General features: G+C 41.3%; 2 protein-coding genes across 4 annotated transcripts in view; one reads left to right on the top strand and one right to left on the bottom strand.

Moving 5' to 3' along the window:
• Positions 1-20707, bottom strand: part of HLTF (helicase like transcription factor) — a 139166-nt gene that overhangs the window by 456 nt on the left and 118003 nt on the right. The window contains exon 26 of one of the 2 annotated variants that reach the window (XM_030575345.1): positions 2479-2549. The exons of the other annotated variant lie outside the window; for it this stretch is intronic. Coding sequence (XP_030431205.1) covers positions 2508-2549 — 42 coding nt within the window. The 3' untranslated portion in view covers positions 2479-2507. Of the gene's footprint in view, positions 1-2478; positions 2550-20707 lie in introns of those variants that run through there. 2 annotated transcript variants of the gene reach the window in all.
• Positions 2385-19248, top strand: LOC115657461 (mast cell carboxypeptidase A-like). 2 transcript variants are annotated; one of them, XM_030575347.1, is made up of 11 exons: positions 2386-2523; positions 2612-2687; positions 4702-4826; positions 9000-9102; positions 9752-9853; positions 11229-11330; positions 12662-12772; positions 14002-14092; positions 14267-14472; positions 16526-16610; positions 18857-19245. In XM_030575347.1, exons 1-11 carry the CDS (start codon positions 2420-2422, stop codon positions 19042-19044), a joined length of 1293 nt encoding a protein of 430 aa, XP_030431207.1. In that variant the 5' UTR covers positions 2386-2419; the 3' UTR covers positions 19045-19245. The 2 variants fall into 2 exon arrangements, with proteins under 2 accessions (XP_030431208.1, XP_030431207.1); XM_030575348.1 differs by lacking the exon at positions 16526-16610 and having other exon boundaries at positions 2385-2523; positions 18857-19248.

Genomic DNA, 20707 nt, shown 5'->3' with positions numbered 1-20707 from the left:
CACCTCCTAGAATGTCCACAGTTTCTACATTTGGAGGATGATAATCAGAGCAATAGTAAGAGCTAATACCACTATCAGACATAGCTATAATTACATTGTATTTGCGGCCAAAGGCTCAATGTTGCTCTGACTTTAATTCTTTCAGCCATCAGCAGAGAGAATTATGTACACGATAATGCAAAGCCCAGGATTCTTTTGAATTGAAAAGCAACATTTTATCAGAGAAATGGACTTCATCCCTACTAAAACAAGTCTGACTACTAGTAGTATGGAAAGTAATCTGGCTAGCCTTTTAGGTCAATGAAAGAGGGACAAGAAGGAGAATGTAAAGGAGGTTCATGGATCCCTAATTAAGACTCCAAATACTTACATGTATGCTCATGAGTCACCCCACTGAAGTGAGTGGGACTGTTCACAGTTAAGCACAATAAGTATTTGTAGGATCAGGGCCCAATGATAGAGAAAGTGTGAATAAAGTGGAGGTAAGAAGGGAAAGTCCTACAGAAATGTTAAATCTTTTATACCAAATCTAGAAATACCACATGCACATGATTGGTGAATACTTTTTCATTGCTAAACATTAAAATAGCAGAGAAGGAAAAATGGAATGTACATGGCATAAAACTCTTGAATAGATAAGTAAATACTTTTAAATAACAAATCTAGTATAGAGGAATATTCTGAAACCTACAAAAATAAGTGTTAAAATAGATCATTAAAACAACATCAAACTGGTCAAACTGGACAGAATATTCAAGCAATATACGTAGCAAACATATCTGTAGTACATGAAAGGTAAAAATGAGAAAGTGGGTCAAATTCAGCCCTGATGTAAACAGGCAAAGCTCCACTGAAATCAGTTAAGCTGTTCCAACTTATATAAGGGCTGAATTTGAAAAAATGGGGAAAAGATTTCTCTCAACTACACTTGTGTAAATGTGAGCTATTGATTTTATTATTTGTGCTGCAGTAGTGCTTAGAATCCCCAAAAAGAGACTGGGACTCATTATGCTAGACACTGCACACATATAATAACAAAAATACAATCCCTGCTCCAAAGATTTTACAATCTTTCTCTAAAGTTACAGTGGTGTAACTGAGAGCAGAATTTTGCTCAGAGTTGATAGCAGAGAATGTGAGGAAGTAACAGCATTGGTAAGCAGTTTTGTGGAAGGAAGAGTTAGATAGTACACAAGTAACAAAGGAAATGGATATGAAAGACTACCGTTGACAAAGTACTAGGTCCAGATAAGATATAGTATGTGTATGTGTGATAAAGGACATGGGGATAAAAATCAAGCAGAACTTAATCATAATTTTTGACATTGTCTGATAGCAGTTTAGATTTCTGAGGAGTGGCTGACACATACATTACACTTATCTGAAGAAAAAGTGTCAGACATCTGAAGATGTAGTGCCAGATCCTGTTCCCATTGAAATCAATGGCAAAATTCAACACTGACTTCATTAGCCAGGATTTGACACAAGTCTAGGGGGTATGTCTACACTTCCCGCCGGATCGGCAGGTAGTGATCAATTTATTGGGGATCGATTTATCACATCTAGTGTAGACGTGATAAAAATCGATCTCCAATCCCTCTGCCGTTGACTCTGGAACTCCACCGTGGCACAGGAGAGTGGCAGTGGTCGACTCGCCGACATCCTCACGGCCAGATAAATCAACCTAAGGTACGCCTAAGATACCTAAATTGCGTATCTCAGGTCAACTCTCTGCTCTAGTGTAGACCTAGCCTTGAAAAGGCCACAAGCAGAAATAAACAAGTTATTTAAATGAGCAAGTTAAACTAGACACAGGTTGGGATAACTCTGACACTCCACTCCCATATGTGCCTGCACTGTGAAAAAGGAGAGGAAATCACAGACATCCACTCAAAAAAACCTTCTTAATAAGTGTGTCTTATTTAACTTGCCATTTCCCACAGTCCTTTTAAACATAAGCTCCCAATGACTTCAATGGGAGATTTATAGGTGAAAGGGCATGGGTAGCCTGTTGTTAGCTGAGTTCTAATTTATACAAATCTGATCTTCACTCAGGTAACTGTTTCTTATTGTACCTTTTAGCCAGACTGAGCTTACTCAAAATGAAGAGTACCTTACACAACTAACTGAAATGAATGAGACTTTCTGTGGAGTAAGTTACTAATCAATGAGTCTTTTAGTCACAAGTCAACCTTCAGTTGTGCGGGGGTTTTTTAGATGTTAAATGCAGATGATCACACAAAGTAGACATAGTGTTTTTCTCCGATCTAGCCTGGAATAATTAATAAGAATCTTAATTACATTAAATATGCATGTAGGTTAAGTCACAAAACCCCACAAAACCACCACATGCTGTCCAATAAAACCCCCAAAGGAAGTGAGTTGCTCACGGAGCAATAAGAAGCAGAGTAGAACTGAGATGACAGACAGTATTTGCTCTAGAGAAACAAGAAACATGAAGTCTATGGTGCCTTTAGGCTTGATTGTAGCAACTTTTGCTCTTACTTCTAGCATTTTTGACAGGTAGAGCATTCTTGCTTTAACCTAACCTGGATAGAAACATTTTTTATGCTTAGATCTGTTACTCATTTCTTTCCTTTATGTTTTGAAGTGCAAAGGTATTTCGTGTGAAGCCTCAGAATGAAAAACAAGTGAACTTCTTGAAGTACCTGGCCCAAATTAAACAGGTGAGAAATTTTACAGGGATTTTACAGGGGATTTGGGTTCTGGTTATTCAATACTTGATATGTTGTAGTGTGGAAATTTTTAAATGACACTACATTTCAAGACAATGTCATATTTTTATTGAGTTCTGACAACGTGCTCAGGACTGTACAGACATTAAACAAGACACAGCCCTTATTCACAGGGGCTTCCAATCTAGTTTAGAGACAGATAAAGCAGTTACGACATCACAGACAAATTCTGCACTAACATATATATGCACAGTGCCATTGAACTCAACTGAGGTTGCAGTCAAGTTTCTGAAGACAGAGGACTCTACACACTATCCTCTGCTTTGTGCTACACACCCCAAAAAGCCCCTACTCCCACAAAGGTGGTCAGAACAGCATCTGTGCTGAATTCTTCCCCACAGTCCTAGACTATTGAAAAGCTCTTTCTCTTTGCAGACTAGACAAATTTCCAGCTGGAAGTTTCTGCTGATTGGACAAAGATACAGAGATCTTGAGGGATCCATGGATTTAATGGGGAAAAAATCCCATGCCAATTCTGAGGAAAACTCATTTCTCTTCCCAGATGGAATGAATCAGAGGAAAATATTTTCTAGCTGCTATGTGGCCTTTATGTTAATATAAGCTTTTCCACATTCAGAGCCTTTCAGAAAGTACTGTACCTGGCATTTCAGTATTATAGCAACTCCAGGTTTACTTAGGGGTCTATGAGAAGTTTATAAATCGTCATAAAATGTTTTTCTCATGTGAACCTTAGCATAAAAAGGTTTCTGCTCAGAAAAGAGGGCACTAAAATAGATATATGGCAGATCCAGCGGCTTTCAGCACACTTATCTTTCCATATCAAGATGTTTATAAAGCAAAAATGTAAAACAATTTTTGAAAACCATACAGGGGTTCCATTGACATTTTAATGGAACTGTTATGAATTCAGTGGCAGCATGACAAGCTGACTTTTCCACACTGTGTAGCCTAAGGACTTTTCAAAAACTAATAAAGCCAAAAGCCAAATAAATAAAAGCAACAAGAAGCACCAATTTATAATCAAAATAACATCAAAGTGCTAGGAAATTTTTTCAAATTAAACATATTTTTCCTCCCCACATCAAGAAAACATCTAAAGTCACTTAAAAATACTGAACAAAATTGGACCATATTTTGAGAGAGAAATATATTGTTTGAAAGTTTCCATAATTTTCAGCATGATGCAATGTAAATTGTATGCAATCTACATCTCCAAAAAGAGGTGTTGATCTTGGAATGCCTAACACATTATTAACTATGCAGAAAAAAATGAAATGCTGTGCATTTACTTAATAACCTTTGGTGAGCCTGGTCTTTCTCCCATTGAAGTCAATGTCAACATTCTCTTTTTGGAATGGGAATTTTGCCATTGGCTACAATAACAGAAGGATTGTGACTTCTGCTATAATATTAAAAGAAGTTCTACTAACATCTAAACAGCAGCAGAACTGGAGCATCACCTTTTCATAAAAGCAGGGGATGAATATTAAATTCAGGCTTGCGTGTTTTAAATGAAGGACCCTCCTGATCCAGCTCTAATTGAAACCAATGGGAGTTAGAGCAGACATGTAATGTCTTTTTATTGGGGCCCTAGTTTCACTTTCTTCGGGTTTGTAGGTATCCTGAAACATGTTTTGTGCGACTGGAGCATTGATACAATTGCAGTTCTTTTCTCCTGTTTGCCTTCAAGGAAAAAATATTATTTTTACATCATAATCTAAAATTACACCAGTTCTGATTTAGCACAGTTATTGTTGAATGGTCAATTCCAGAGCAGTTGAAAAATGGTCCTTCATAGCAGACTTGAACTTCTGAGATGGCTCCATTCTCATAAATATGTAGAAATAGGGCTTTATTTCAAAGAGAAAACAAAACACTGACCTATAATGGTTCTCCTGAGCATTAAACTACTCGCCATTCACAAGTGCACGCTTGACTTTGACTACATACTAAAATAAGACACTATGAATTTCTCCCTGTGCAGCTTGACTTCTGGCACCCAGATTCAGCCCCTTATATAGTCACTCAGATGCAGGTGGATTTCCATGTCGGTGCGCATCAGTCTAGATCTGTCCAGACCCTCATGGAGAAGAATGAAATACAATATGAGTAAGTTTTTACTTAATTCTTCTAGCCCAATGGAGAATAAAACGAAGTTGTCTGGAGACCAGTGGGGAGGTTTTCAGAAACACCTAACTGTCTAATGAACTCATATCCCTCTGACTTTCAAGTAATCCCATATCTGCACTCCTCTCAAACAAGAAAACCTTTAGACAGGAATACCATTGTATAGGGTTGCGAAAGGTCCAAGGATTTAGATTTTACTTTGGTTCCGAGTGCTAAGAATATTGCATCAACCTGAGTTTACGCAAACCACTTATCTGATTTGTTTTAATGCTACAGAATCCCAACAACACAACAAAGGCCCTTAATCTTGTAAAGGATGCATGGGGCAGACCCTTACTCATACATGGAGTCTCACTGACTTTGACAAGCATTGTGGGTGCACAGTACTGCTGAAAATCAAGCCCAATGTGTCCCCAGATGGATACCTACAAAAAAGGGAAATCTGGATGTTAATCTGCTTGTCACCATCTGTAACATGAAGATATTAATTACATCACAGTGAGACTTATAATTCATAAGTATGTGCAAGTGCTTTGACGTCCTTAGATAAAAGATCCTAGAGAAATAGCACATGCTATTAATATAGTGGGCTTACCAGAGAGAGAACAATTGAGTACCTAGAGACCTACAACTTCCTTTAGCGCTTTAAGCCGTTGTCTGAAGTAAACTCAGCTATACTAAAAATAATGTTCTGGAAGAGTATTATCTTTCTGAACCAAGTACAAAGACTTTACTGCAGTTAGTCTGTGCAGCGTTTTTCCTATGGCCTGATAATACTTTGTTATTAAATATACCTGATGAGAGAGGAAGGATGGTCCAGTAGTTAGAGTGCTAGTCTATGACTCAGAAAATCCACAAGCTCAATTCCTTGCTCTGCCACAGAATGTGTGTGTCAACTTGGGTTCTTAGGGCTTCTCTACACTTAAAATGCTACAGTATGCTCAGTGCCCTTAGATCTAGTATGGGTGCTCCACTGTAGGCGAATCTATGCCCCTGTACCTCTAATTGGAGATTTTGGTAGCAGAGTCCATTTGGTCCACATATGCGCCCTCCCTCCCTCCAGCTCTGCCATAAGGCTATCTAGCGCTGTGCAGACCAACCGCCCTTGGTTCGTTCTCAGCCACCCTTGTCCTGAGACGGAATGAGTAGCAGTCCAGTTCATTTACTTATGTTATATTTAATAGTGTTAGTTTATAGTACTTCTTAGAGTTTCCATTCTTTTTTGTAGTACTTTAAAGTTTCCGTTCTTCAATTCTAAAAAATATATAAATTGTTTTGACTGGTTTTCCCACCTTTGTTGTGAGATTGCCCCCACAGGAGCATGCCTGGTTCCCCTGGCTTTAAAAGGTCCCTCTCCTGCAGGGAGGCAATTCCCATAACTGACAGACACTCTTGCTGCATACAGTGCCTTGTAGAGGGACAGATGCAGCAGAAGTGCACCTTCTGCCACCAGCTGGAAGCTAGGTCCCAAAAGAATTGGGAGCTAAAGCTGAAATTCCTCCTCATGGAGGGCACTCTTAAACCAGCATCTGATCCAGTCCTAAGTCCTCTCCAGGACGTAGATGATCCCCAGAGCTATCTGGCACTCTATTGGCAATATATGTAAAACATGCATGCTATCATGTCTAGAATCAGGGCATAGCCATGTTGGTCTGTATCCACAAAAACAACAAGGAGTCCAGTGGCACCATAAAGACTAAAAGATTTATTTGGGAATAAGCTTTCGTGGGTAAAAAACCCACTTCTTCAGATGCATAGAGTAAAAATTGCAGATCAGTCACTATATAATGACACATGAAAAGAAGGAAGTTACCTCACAAGTGGAGAACCAGTGTTGACAGGGCCAATTTGATCAGGGCGGATGTAGTCCACTCCCAATAGTAGATGAGGAGGTCTCATTTCCAGGAGAGGCAAAGCTGCTTTTATAATGAGCCAGCCACTCCCAGTCCCTATTCAAGCCCAAATAAATGGTGTTAAATATGCAAATGAATTTTAGTTCTGCTGTTTCTCTTTGAAACCTGTTTCTGAAGTTTTTTTGTTCAAGTATAGCTACTTTTAAATCTGTTATAGAATGTCCAGGGAGATTGAAGTGTTCTCCTACCGGCTTTTGTATGTTACCATTCCTGATGTCCGATTTGTGTCCATTTATTCTTTTACGTAGGGACTGTCTGGTTTGGCCAATGTACATGGCAGAGGGGCATTGCTGGCACATGATGGTATATACTACATTAGTTCATGTGCAGGTGAATAAGCCCTTGATGGTATGGCTGATGTGATTGGGTCCTCTAATGGTGTCGCTAGAGTAGATATGGGGACAGTGAACAAAAAAACTTCAGAAACAGATTTCAAAGAGAAACAGCAGAACTAAAATTCATTTGCATATTTAGCACCATTTATTTGGGCTTGAATAGGGACTGGGAGTGGCTGGCTCATTACAAAAGCAGCTTTGCCTCTCCTGGAAATGAGACCTCCTCATCAATCATTGGTAGTGGACTACATCCACCCTGATCAAATTGACCCTGTCAACACTGGTTCTCCAACTGTGAGGTACTCTCTTCTCTTCGCATGTCATTACATAATGCCTGCATCTGTAATTTTCACTTCATGCATCTGAAGAAGTGGGTTTTTTACCCACGAAAGCTTATGCCCAAATCAAACTGTTAGTCTTTAAGGTGCCACCAGACTCCTTGCTATAGTGTCTGTCACAACTTTTGTCTGAGTCTCTCTGATGAGGGAGTAAGTGCGTGCAGGCATTTCTGACAGCTCTTAGTTCCAAAAGATTGTTATGGAGGACCAATTCCATGAGAGACCACTTGCTCTGGATTTTGCGGTAATTTAGGTGGGCTTCCCATCCTATTAGAGAGGCATCTGTTGTTAGAATCAGTGTTGGTGGGGATTGCATGGAAGGGATGACTGCATAGATGTTGGATGGGTTCTTGGATGTTGTTTGGTACAGAGGTGGTAGCTAGGTCGACAGAAGAATTCTTCTAATGCTACCTACACAGGAACTTAGGTTGGCTTAGCAACACTGCTTGGAGGTGTGGATTTTTCATACTCCTCATCAATGTAGTTAAACTAACCTAATTTTCTAGTATAGACTAGTCCAAAGTATCTCTGTGCCTTAGATCCCCATCTGTAAAATAGGGATAGTTCTTCCCTATCTCACAGAGGTGTTGTAAGAATACACTCATTAAAGTCTGTGAGGTGCTCATAGGCTATGCCAATGGGTCTTTTAAGTACCTTAGATCATTGGCTTTCAATCTGTTGTCCTCAGACCCCTGGGGGCCTACAGACTATGGGCTTGTCTACATCACAAAGTTGCAGCGCTGGTGAGGGGGTTACAGCGCTGCAACTTAGGAGGTGTACACATCTGCAGGGCATCACCAGCGCTGCAACTCCCTGTTTGCAGCGCTGGCCGTACTCCCGTTTTGTCTCAGGTGTAGAGGATCCAGCGCTGGTGATCCAGCGCTGGTAATCAAGTGTAGACACTTACCAGCGCTTTTCTTGACCTCCGTGGAATAAGCAGGTATCCCAGCATACCTGAGGAAGCCTCTCTGGTAATCAAGCAGGTCTCCTTCCCTGCGGTTTGCAGGGGGGTTCGGGGAACGCGAGAGCAAACCGCGGGGAAGCTGGTCTCCTTCCCCGGTTTGCTCTCGCGTTCCCCGAACCCCTGTGCAAGCAGATCTCCTTCCCTGCGGTTTGCTCTCGCGTTCCCCGAACCCCTGTGCAAGCAGGTCTCCTTCCCTGCGGTTTGCAGGGGGGTTCGGGGAACGCGAGAGCAAACCGCGGGGAAGCTGATCTCCTTCCCCGGTTTGCTCTCGCGTTCCCCGAACCCCCCTTGAAGCCGCCCAACAGCGCTGCAGTGTGGCCACATCTAACACCACTTGCAGCGCTGGTTGCTGTAAGTGTGGCCACTCTGCAGCGCTGGCCCTATACAGCTGTACTAATACAGCTGTAACAACCAGCGCTGCAAAATTGTAGATGTAGACATACCCTATGTCTAAGATTTCCAATGGGGTCTGCTCCTTCACTTGAAATTTTTTAGGGGTCCGCACATGAAAAAAGGTTGAAAACCACTGCCTTAGAGAGACTTATTGAATGTGATTAATATTTTCTTTACCAGCTAGCACATATATGTATTATTTTGTATTGTAGAATTTTATTGCATAACCTGCAAGAAGAGATTGAAAAACAATTTGATAGCAAGAGGAATTTTACTGGCAGACACAGTTACACAAAATACAATGACTGGGACAAGGTATGGTACAAAGCTTATGGATTTGCGGGCAAATCCTGGCCTCCCCTTCACAGCTGCAGAGGTCCCTTTGGCAAGATTTGTAGAGGCCTCTCCAGCAAGATTTGAAAAGGCCACAGAGAAAGTGTACACCTTTTGCACAGAATGGGGCCCCATCCCTGTGGGTTAGTCATGTGCAATGGGGGTTGGGAACGGGACATTGTGGGGGAGAAGTGGGATCAGAGAATCTGCCACCATACAAATCCCTCTGCACAAAGGGAATGGGAGAACAGGGAGAAATTATTGAGAGGCCATTCCTGCTTCCAAGTAGCCACCAAAGAGCATCTTCGCAGCTCCCCTGAAGCCTTGAAGAGGGAAGGGGGAAATGAGATTGCTCCGATTTTCCCCTGTATATAACCCAAGCAGCCAGCCAAATTACTCAGGTTGAGGAAAAGACATTTAACTCTTTGAGACAAATGGAGCCCTGAATCAAGAAAACAAGAAAGCATGTGCTTACGTCCTACTGGCTTAAAGTTAAGCATGTGATTACATGCTGCCCTGAATGAGGATGCTTTCCTGAATCAGTACTGTAATCAGAGACAGTCTCCCTTTGATTGTGAATCATATTTAATCCAAAACTTGTTCAGTAACTGCACATTATTTATTAATCTAGATTGCTTCCTGGACTGCTAGAATTGCTAAAATTTATCCAAAACTGGTCTCCCGCATCCAGATTGGAAATACTTTTGAAAAGCAACCTATGTACCTCCTTAAGGTATGCATTTCTTTCCGGTGAAATTACGCACATGAAGAGTGGTTCAGATATTCAAATATCTTACCAAATAATTAAGTAGAGGTGAAAACAGCATCATACATAAATAATACTGCTCCAGTCTATTAAATTTCTAACGCTAATATGCAGAAACACATTTAGATGACATATTGCCTTAGAAAGTGGCCAGATTAACACTGACACTGCAGTTGGGAAATAGCAATGGAGATATAGGGTTTGCAGAGGCAGATTGGATACTGCAGTGATGTGTGTGGTAAAAGGACCTGGACAGACAGATATAAGCCAATACTGAGTACATTAGCTATGGTCCCTTAAATATGGTCTAGATGCTGAATACTTAACAAAAGATCTACAGAAATACACAGATCAGTGGGTCTTCATTTACAGCCAAATCCTGTAAGCCTTATTTAGGCAAGACTTCTGTGAGAAGGACTCAAATCTCATGGATCGCACCCACGGGGTGAGGATGGAGTGCTGTTCTCATAGCATTTCCCACCACTTTTGGGACCATGGAGAAACTCCTCTCCTGCGCAGGGACTCTGTTGCTGAGAGAAAGAGAAGTGGAAGAGAGGCTCAGCCACTTTCTGTGACACTGTCTCATACTGAGTCCATGGATATCCAATAAGGAGTTAATCCTGCTTGAAATAACATTTCCCATCACGACTTTTCAATTCTGTGTCAGAGGAATTGACATCAGAAAGACATAAAAAAATGCTGCAGCCAGTACAAAAGTGAACTGGGTTCTAGCCATACACAAAATACCCATGGTTTAAAAGCCCAGTAGTCTTGAATCTCAGTTACCCCATTTAGACTAGGGGCAAAATAAATGAGTTTGCTGACAGCACTTTTAACACTCAGTAAGTTTTCTGCACACAAAGACTATATACTTTCAATGTGATTGACTTACTGTAGGTTTAGAGAAAACAATCAAAACAAAAAAATAGTAAAGTCTTCATGAAACAGCAGCATGTTTCATGACTGACGAAATGGCAGTTGCTTCTTCAAACAATAGTCTATGCGATATTTAAAGCAATCATAAAAGAAAACAAGAAAACAAAATTCTGTATAGCTGCAAGCACCATAGTAGGTAACTAAACTAACATCTTCCTTCTACCACACAGAAAAGAGGGGCAGATTTCATGGCATCACTATTCATATCAGATCTGAATGTTCTAAATATAAAATGCAGCATTCACTACTTTGGATACTTTTTTTTTTTGTAAAGTTCTCTCAAAGGGCCACAGGCTAAGAGGGGCATGTTTTATCTTGTAGAAGTGTCACTGTGGGCTCTGCTGGGCCCAGTTAACAGAGGAATAGCTCCACAACGAAGAAGAGTAACATCTTTGTCTTTGAGCAGGTTGGGAAGGAGAGCGTCAGGAAGAAAGCCATCTTCATGGACTGTGGGATCCATGCACGAGAATGGATCTCACCTGCATTCTGCCAGTGGTTTGTGAAGCAGGTGAGCAAACATGATCTTATTCAGATAGTCCACATCCATAATTTTGCTAGGGGTTATATCCTGGCCTACTTCCTTTGCTGTATGGAGCTATGTAGCCCAGTCATGCTCAATTATCACAGAGTACTACTTGTATCCTATGGTGGGTGCTCTAATAAGAGCAGACAAATATCCTTTCCCCAGCAATTAAATGGAATGTAAAAGAGACCTCATAGACTGTAATAACTGTTCTGTAGAAGAGGAGAAGAAAGCCAAATTGGAGACTTGCCCCTTTTCTCAGATGTGGCTGTTGTTGGGGTGGAGTAAGAGAAGCTGGATCTGAAAAAGATGCCTCTGGGTGGGATTTTGGCCTAAATTAAAAGGCAAATTTATAATGAAAAATATCTTTTTGATCTCTTTGCATATTCTGTGTTAAAGTACTTGTTTGCTGAAGCTCATCTGTATTTTGTGTAGTCATTTTTTATTACATAAGTGGAGTCTTCAGCAATGTAATGCTCGGACAGAGCTGCACTAAACCAATGGTTTTCAAACTTTTTTTCTGGCAACGCAGTCGAAGAAAATTGTTGATGCCCACGGTGCAACAGAGCTGCGGATGAGGAGTTTGGGAGGGGCTCAGGGCTGGGGCAGAGAGTGGGGGTGCAGGGGTGAGGGCTGCATGGTGGGTTCAGGGTGTGGGAGGGTGCTCTTGGCTAGGGCAGGGGGTTGGGGTGCAAGGGAGGGTCAGGGCTCTGGGCTGGGGGTGCAGGCTCTGGGGTGGGGCTTGGGATGAGGAGTTTTGGGGTGCATGAAGGGGCTCTGGTTTTAGGGGGGCTCAGGCCTGGGGCAGGGAGTTGGGATGCGGGCTTACTTCGGGTGGCTCCCAGTCAGAAGTGCAGCAGAGGTGCTATGGCAGGCTTCCTGCCTATCCTGGCACCGTGGATCACACTACACCCCGGAAGTGGCCAGCAGTAGGTCTAGCTCCTAGGTGGAGGCACGCAAGCAGCTCCATGCAGCTCTTGCCCACAGGCACTGCCCTGCCCCCAGCTCTCATTGGCTGGTTCTGGGCCAATGGGAGTGCGGAGCAGTGCTTGAGGAGGGGGCAGCGCGCGGAGTCCCATGGCCCCCCACTTAGGAGGCAGACCTGTTGCTAGCCACTTCCGAGCAGCACTGACTTAGCCGAGCAGCCTTAGCCGAGCAGCACCGCCAACGGGCCTTTTAACGGCCCGGTCAGCGTTGCTGACCAGAGCCGCCATGACCCAGTATCTTACATTCCGTGATCCAATACTGGGTCACGACCCGCAGTTTGAAAACCACTGCACTAACCATACTTCTATGTACATGTCTCTCTCTTACAGGCAGCCAGCACCTATGGGAAGGACAAGATCATGACACATCTACTGGACAGTCTGAACTTCTATGTTCTTCCGGTGTTCAACATTGATGGCTATGTCTGGAGCTGGACTCAAGTACTACCCACATTTGTTTATTTTCTATCACTAACTATTTTAGTGTCTGAGAGTCATTAAGATTTTACATCCCCACTTAAAATAAAAACATCTCTCTAGGACCTTGAAGTTATTATTCTGCTTGGAAATGGGGACCATAATATAACAACATTTAACATTCCTGTGATGGGAAGAACACCTCACCACCAGTGGGGTCCTGGATGATCAAGATACAAAAGGAGCACTTAAGGCAATACTGTAAAGCCAATATGGCTTTTTTATGTTCTTGTTCAAGACTGAGATTCATATCATTTTCCATATAGAGGATCATAGGTTTTTTATTTTTAGTTCATGTCACCACCAAAACCTTAGGATAAAATTAACCCAGGTAAAATAGGAGGCTTGATCAAAGTCCTCGATGTCATATAAGTCCCTCATTGACCTTTTGTGGAGATGGGGAAGTGGATGAAGAGGTAACACAGCCAGTCCTTTGCATCTTCTGCTAATCATAGTGGGGCTCTACACTGGCCCTGAATAGACTGGTGCAGAGAATACTATTTAAGTTGGAATGGGGTGGCGATACTTGATCCACACTTGCACCAATCCAATTGCCCCAACCCCATGCATAGGGGACACCAAAAGCTGTGCCCCTCTTCAGACAACAGTGGGAGTGGGGCTGTGTTGCAGTCCATGGACTGGCTGTGAGGGATAGATTCTATCCCCTGCCCCTATACAAAGCTTGATTACATGAGTTATATGGAGCAAGGGGTATATATTAATTTCACCCATTAATAATTACTTCATTGCTTCTCAAATATGACATTTTGTTCTAAGATCAGAATAGGACACTTTCTCTTTGTATTCTCCACAGCTCTCAGTACTTTATCTGCAGTCACATTAGGCCGTGTTTATAGTTACTTGATAGCATCATATATAGCCAGCTGGGAACTGAAATCCAAGCAAATGGGAAGAAAAATGCCTGTTCTAATTGTTCAGTTCTTTGCTAACATATTGTAGACTCGAGGTACAGTTCATGCTTTGGAGACTCAGACTGACACAGGAAAAGTTCATTAGATGTGCATTCCCAGTGGACTGCTTTTCCTTTGACTGGTATTGTCTTTTATTTTAAAGATGAAAGTCCTCCTGCTAGCCATGTGGATTTTAGATAAGTTCTGAATCAATTTTTACCTTTCACATTGTGCCCAATCTGAGAAAATAAGGAAGATTTTTTTCATCATTTTGCCTTGCAGGATCGCATGTGGAGAAAGAACCGTTCCAAAAACTCCACCACCAACTGCATTGGCATTGACCTGAACAGGAACTTTGCTGCTGCGTGGGGCAGTAAGTAATTTAACTAAAATGAAGATATTAAAACTAATCAGGAGGAGCTGGTTGATGATGTGGGTAAATTGGTCAGTCAATGAAAATGAAGAAATTTAATATTCCAATGAACACTTAACTAAATTTAGGCTGTAATTCAAATAATGATAAACTGAATACAAACCTTATTTGCAGCTACTGGTTTCATCTCAGATGACCCATGTGATGAAACCTACTATGGACCTGCACCAGAGTCAGAGGATGAGACTAAAGCTGTTGCCACCTTCATTCGTAACCACCTATCTTCCATCAAGGCGTACCTGACTTTCCATGCTTATTCGCAGATGCTGTTGTTCCCTTATGGCTATACTTTCCATAAAGCACCTAATCACAATGAACTGGTACGTAGAGAAAAATAGACCCATGATGAGTTTGTAAGGGCTGAATTTGAACTCACACATCACTGACTTCAGCAGAGCTACTCATGATTTACATCAGGATAAATTAAATCAGAATCAGGTTGGGTAGCTTACTCATGTAAACTTTTGGAAACTTTTTTGGGGGGAGATTGATCTAAGTTATGCAACTTCAGCTACGTGAACAATGTAGCTGAAGTCGACGCACTTAGGTCTACTTACTGCTATGTCTTCACTGTGGTAAGTTGATGGCTGACACTCCCGTCTACTCTGCCTGCGCTTCTCGCTCTGGTGGAGTCCTGGAGTCAACGGGAAAGTACTCAGCAGTCAATTTACTGCGTCTAAACTAGAGGTGATGAATCGACCCCCGCTGGATCAATCGCTGCCCATCAATCCAGCACATAACATAGACGTGTCTTAGATACTGGGACCTTCACATGGGTTCTTGTGTGCCTTCAACTCCCATTTAAAGCTGGTGAAAATTTTTCGACTGAAACTTTTTAAAAAATCAAACAATGCCTTTTATTAAAATGTTAAATTTTCACATCTTTATTTGCTTATATTTTTTATGGAATTGGAAAATGAAACATTTAGTCAGTATTTCTTTTTCTTGTTTTCTTTTCAATTTAGTATTTTTTTCTTTTTTAGAGGCAAAATAGGAGAAGGAAATAAAAGTTTAAAGAGGAAAGAGGGAGAAATAGGGAAAATAAGATAACTTAGTTTTTTCCATATTCTGTTTTCAACAAATATTGTGAAATATTTCAAATAATCAAAAAATTTCTTTTCAAAACGTGGAATAAACACAGCTTCAAGTTATTTGTGGTTTTCCTCCTCCCCATTATCCAACCAGCTCTGCCCCTCTTATCTACCCAGACATCCATCAGCACCTTGGAGGAGGAGATCAGATCCCTCTCTACATTTGCAGCCAAATTCAACCTTTTCTTGCCAGATCACTGTCAAATTTAACAAGCTCCAAACTGCACCCTCTCTAAATGCCCACCCAATAAAGAAAAAAAATATATATATACCAAACCCTCCAATGTAAGTGTCTCCTCCAGTTGCTTGCTTAGCTAGGCAATCCAACAACAAAGTCATGGTTATTAGATTGGCTGGACCTTTTAATTAGCTGCTTTTGCCCCATTTCTCTATTTGCCAGATGCAGGTGATCATCTCCTGTTAATATCAGATTTTATAGTAATTGTTCCTTAAGTGAATTTAGAAAGGTGATTGGCTGATCTAGAGCAAGCTCCTCCATAGGGATAGAGGCCTGCTTTCTGAGTCCTTAGCCTATCAAGTAAGACTGCCGCAATGGCATTTGTGGTTTGGACACGACAGGAAATATCCTACATCCATCAAATGAAAAATAAAACTGGCCACTAAACAACAACAAATGTCTAATCATTCACTACTCTACCAATTTGTGCCACATTCAAACCAGTGATTTAGGCCTGAGGCACTACTGTAGTTTTATTTCAAGTTAACTCCAAAGGAGTAACATCAGTGCAGAACTGGAATAATACAGTGGTGAACCGGTTCAAAGGGATCCTCATCCAATTATCGAGCCCCTCAGTCTTTGTAATCCTTCTTCCAAAAGCTATTGAATGACGCCACAGAATAAGTGATTCCTTGATGACCATTTCCTTGGCCACTTTTGCTTTGAACTTAATTTGTAATTTAAGAATAATGTAATCTATCCCCTTTCTTACAGTATCACCTGCCAGATGCCCTGTGTGGAGATGAAACTCAATCCCGCTCCATTGAAGTCAAAGGCAAAACTCTTGTTGATTTCACTAGGAGCGGGACTGAGCCCCTACTTACCAATAACAACTTTTACACATAAAAGCCAATGTATCTTTCCATAGTTATGATGTAATGTTCTCCGAGAGTACAGGCAGAAAGATGCAGGCATGTTCTAATTGTTAAGACAGACTTTGTTCACCAAACAAATATGCTTTCATGGCATTTGCTCAAAGGATTTAAATCTCCAAACAACTAGCTCTCCTTTTCACCCTCTCTCATTCTTCCTTTTGAAAGCCAGACTGAAGTTGCAAAGGCCGCCGTGGAAGCTTTATCCAGCCTGTATGGTACAAAATACGAATATGGTCCATCGGCCACTCTAATCTGTAAGTATCTGAATCCATTTTCTTTCAGATATATTCATTCAGTTGCATCTCGTTATAAACACAAACCACTCATACCAAAGTTGTTTAGTAATATAAGGACTCACTGCCCTTTCCACCTCCAAAGAGAGAGGAAATAAAACCTGGCAGACCCCCCAACTGGGGGCTGGCAAGGTCAATTCAGTAAGGAGTGTTGCCTCACTCCCTTCCCTGACCCCAGGGAAGATGCTAAATCTGTAGCTGGGGAGGGGATGGTCAAGAAGTGTGGGGTGGCTACTCTCTGTCCAATCAAACCCACAGGACATTAGTATTAACCCCATCAGCTTTAACTTTAATTAAATGAACTTTCCTGCTTTCATAGTAATCCCTCCAGAGGAAAATTTTCTGGAGCAAGGTAAATTCTCTGATAGCCAAGAAGGTGAAGGGATCAAAGGGAACCAATACACGTGCGCACACACCCACACACTTAATGTGCCTTATCTTGCTGCCCCATCTAACACACACCCACACACCACTTAATGTGCCTTACCCTGCTGCACCACCCACTGGAAGATAAGGATTTTCTTCTCTCCTACATGGGAGAGACCCATGTAAAGGACAGTATGTTCCTCTGGTCCAGCTCTCTCAGACACAATTGTGCATAGTGTTTGTGAGATCTATAGTTGGATCTGATGGAAGAAATACAGCATGAAGGCCAGGTTTTACTATGTTTGTCTTTACTTGAGAAGAAGAGTGGAAAATTACATCAAATATTATAATAAAGAATGCAAACACCAATAATTTGATCACCCAAAAAGAAGCAGGTTTAGTGCACAAATGTCATGCAAAGATGTAGGTAGCCAAATATAATTTTACAGCAAGACCCAGGATCCAAAATGTATTTTGGCCGGGAAAGACATTTCACTATATGCTGCAAGCATTTATGTTTGCAAATTAAAGCACAGTAAATGAGAGAACACAAACATCCTTGGCAAATACATTCACTGAGCAAAAGCTTTTTTAAAAAAAATACAAAAGACTTCTAGGCTGTAACAGCAGAGGCCAACAGTTCAAGTGAGCTGTTTACTTGTTTTATTATTTACATTTACTATGGTAATGATTGGAATTAAAATGTCCATTTTGCAAGCCTCTCCACCATAAGGAACATGGATCATGTTAGAGGGACACTGTCAAGTATCCAAATAGGTTTTCTTTTTTATGTAACTTTCCACTGTTTGTAAAAAAGTTTAGAAGCTTGAAATCAACATTAGTTTTATCCTTTTTATTTGGCAAATACTGATTTTGTTTTCTTACAGAGTGAAAGCCAACCTCCATAGTCTGCTAAGTATTTATTCTTCTCATCAGCATTAGCAAACTTATTATGAAAAGTGTCAGGGTGGTTTTAAGAATAGGGCCCTAATTAATAGGCTCCTCATTCTGTCTGGTGAATCAAAACATTACATGGTCTTGCATGAAAACAGAGGGGGTGGTACACTGAACTATGTGACTTATGATTTTGCTCTGGAGATTATATCTTTCAAATAGAAAGCTTGTTCTGGCACATGATGCTTTTTAAGCATCTATCTGTTAAGTCCTTGTACTTCTTTTTGCCCAGTTCCCCTGCAAAAACGCAACTGTCACTATTTCCACCAGTGTTAGAAAAATAAGACCTTTTCCTGCCACTATCTTCAATAGTATTTCCATAAAAATACTACAGCATTTCCATAAAAACTGTGACCCAAATTCTTCCTCTTGTCATTATTGGAAGAGTAGCCTCCCACTTTTCCATCAGTAGCCACTATTCCTTTTCATTTGGTTTTGTTTTAAATTCTTTTTAGACAAAAGGACTACTTCACTATCTCTGAATGGATTTCTCTTTGTTTAGATATCACCCTATTGTTACACTTCCTGTATTCAATGAATGGCTATATGCTTTTGGTCAAAAGTACCGTTATTTTAGATTAAAAGAACAACACAGGAAATGAAGTAAAATCTCTGAGCCAGATCCTGCCCTAGTATAGTTCAGTCCTTTTACATACTAGTCGAATACATACTCCTGCAAGATCTTCTGGGCAGGGATCAGTCCTCATGCTTGACTACTAAGCGCCTAGCACATTATTGTGCTATATACACAATAATAATAATCTCAATGACCTCTCCATCCCTCTGACACACATACCCTCCTATTTAAAATGGATTTTTGCCCCTTCTCTCCTGTCACTATGTTTCTGTAATACCAACTAATTAAGCCAATGTTGTATGTTTTACAGACCCTACTTCTGGTAGCTCTGTGGACTGGGCTTATGATCAGGGTATCAAATACTCCTTCGTCTTTGAGCTCCGTGACAAGGGTAGATACGGTTTTCTCCTCCCTGAATCTAAGATAAAGTCAACTTGTAAGGAGACTATGCTGGCAGTCAAGTCTATTGCCAATTATATCCTCAGCTATGCTTCATGACTCTTCCCATATGTACAGAGCATATTTTGCTTTCAAATAGTTAGAAATGTATTCCCTCCAGAGCCACTATGAACCCACAGAAGAAAAAACAGTACCTATTAGTAGCATTTGCTAACCGACCACTGATATTTACAAACTAATAAACAATTTTTTAAATTAAACCAACAGAAATTGAGTTAAAAAATAACACTAATATTGAGCATAAGAGCACTTCTCATGTTTAAGCCAGATTCAATAAGGTTCTTAAGCATGTGTCTAAATTTAAGCACATGAATAGTTCCACTGAAATCCGTTAATTAGTAGAACTGGTTGAAAAAACAAAACATTTTAAAAAAAGACATTTTCCCTCATTTTTTCTGGAAATTTAAAAATGTCCAACTCCCCTTTACAGGCGAGGAAATTGGGATACAGAGCATTTGGGGCACCTGTTTTACATTAATTTACAAAAAAAAGTCAACTAATCTTTCACTTCCAATTCCAGATTTCCTGTATTTTATTTTGCACCTTGGGCTATAGGAACCCACCCCTCATGGATTAGATTTTTAATCTACTATGAACATAAAACAGTTGGATTAATTGGCCCAGGTGATTCCCTCCATTGAGGGGAATGGAGAAAATCCAATGTGGGTGGAGTTAGGATGACCAGGCAGCAAGTGTGAAAAATCAGGACAAGAGGTGGGGGGTAATAGGTGCCTATATAAGAAAAAGCCCCCAAAATCAGGACTGTCCCTATAAAACTGGGACATCTGGTCACCCTAGGTGAAGTGGAGCCCCCTCACTGTTGGAGTGAGGGAGAATCATCTCCCCAGCATGGGATACAGTGGAAACTGTTACACTGGTGTACCGGGGTACTGAACTCCTTGGGTTTTGAAAGGGAACAGCTGGGACAAAGATGCTTTCACCAACACCATTCCCTGTTGGCCCTGCGAATAACCACATGAATATCCTATTGAGAGTTAATGCTGCCTCAGGCAATGTAAGATTTCGGGGCTATTTTGGTTTGTGTTTGGTTGGTAGATGGAAGGGGAGCACTTCAAAAACAATGAGTAAACTGTATCAGCTTAGCTGTCCATCCAGCATGTTGTCTGTGCTAGGGGGACATAACAGTCATCCACATACAGGAAGCCAACACAAACACAAGAGTAAATGTAGAAGAAATCAGACCAAACGAGTACTGAGCATACAGCTCACTGCAGTGCTCTTTACCCTGGCATCCCAGGATCTCATCTAGTGGAGCAGGACGTGTGATATGCTAGGAACAAATCACTGAGCACATGCAGCCAAGTGCAGTAACAGCAGGGGGAGTTGCTCCCTCAGGTATGTCCATGTTGTCCATGTTTTCAGTTGCTTTGTTACTGAAGTATTAGCTATAAGAGAGAGACAAGGTGGGTGAAGCAATATCTTTTCTTGGAACAACTTCTGCTGGTGAGAGAGACAAGATTTTGAGCTTACACAGAGCTCTTCTTCAGTCTGGGAAACTAACTCAAGTGAGGGAGGGCAGGCGTCTGCAGCCCCCTGAGCCCCGGAGCACTGGGAGGGTGAGCGGCACGTGGCCCCAGTCTCCCCAACCCCAGCCAGAGCACTGGGGGCTGGAAGACTAGAGCCAAAGGAAGTGGTGGAAAGCAGCGGGTGGGGCTGCGCCTGGCTGTTTGGAGAGGCACAG

Source organism: Gopherus evgoodei, chromosome 9 (genome assembly GCF_007399415.2).
Source record: "Gopherus evgoodei ecotype Sinaloan lineage chromosome 9, rGopEvg1_v1.p, whole genome shotgun sequence".
NCBI classification, from domain to species: Eukaryota; Metazoa; Chordata; order Testudines; family Testudinidae; genus Gopherus; species Gopherus evgoodei.
Note: the sequence above shows the minus strand (reverse complement) of the source record. Positions and strands in the feature narration are given on the sequence as shown.

Excerpts from the sequence above, each read along its gene's own strand:
- LOC115657461 (XM_030575347.1), top strand. The coding sequence starts at position 2,420 with ATGACAGACAGTATTTGCTCTAGAGAAACAAGAAACATGAAGTCTATG. Across the intron at positions 2,524-2,611 it reads ACTTCTAGCATTTTTGACAG|TGCAAAGGTATTTCGTGTGA; the intron begins GTAGAGCATTCT and ends TATGTTTTGAAG. Across the intron at positions 14,093-14,266 it reads CTTTGCTGCTGCGTGGGGCA|CTACTGGTTTCATCTCAGAT; the intron begins GTAAGTAATTTA and ends CCTTATTTGCAG.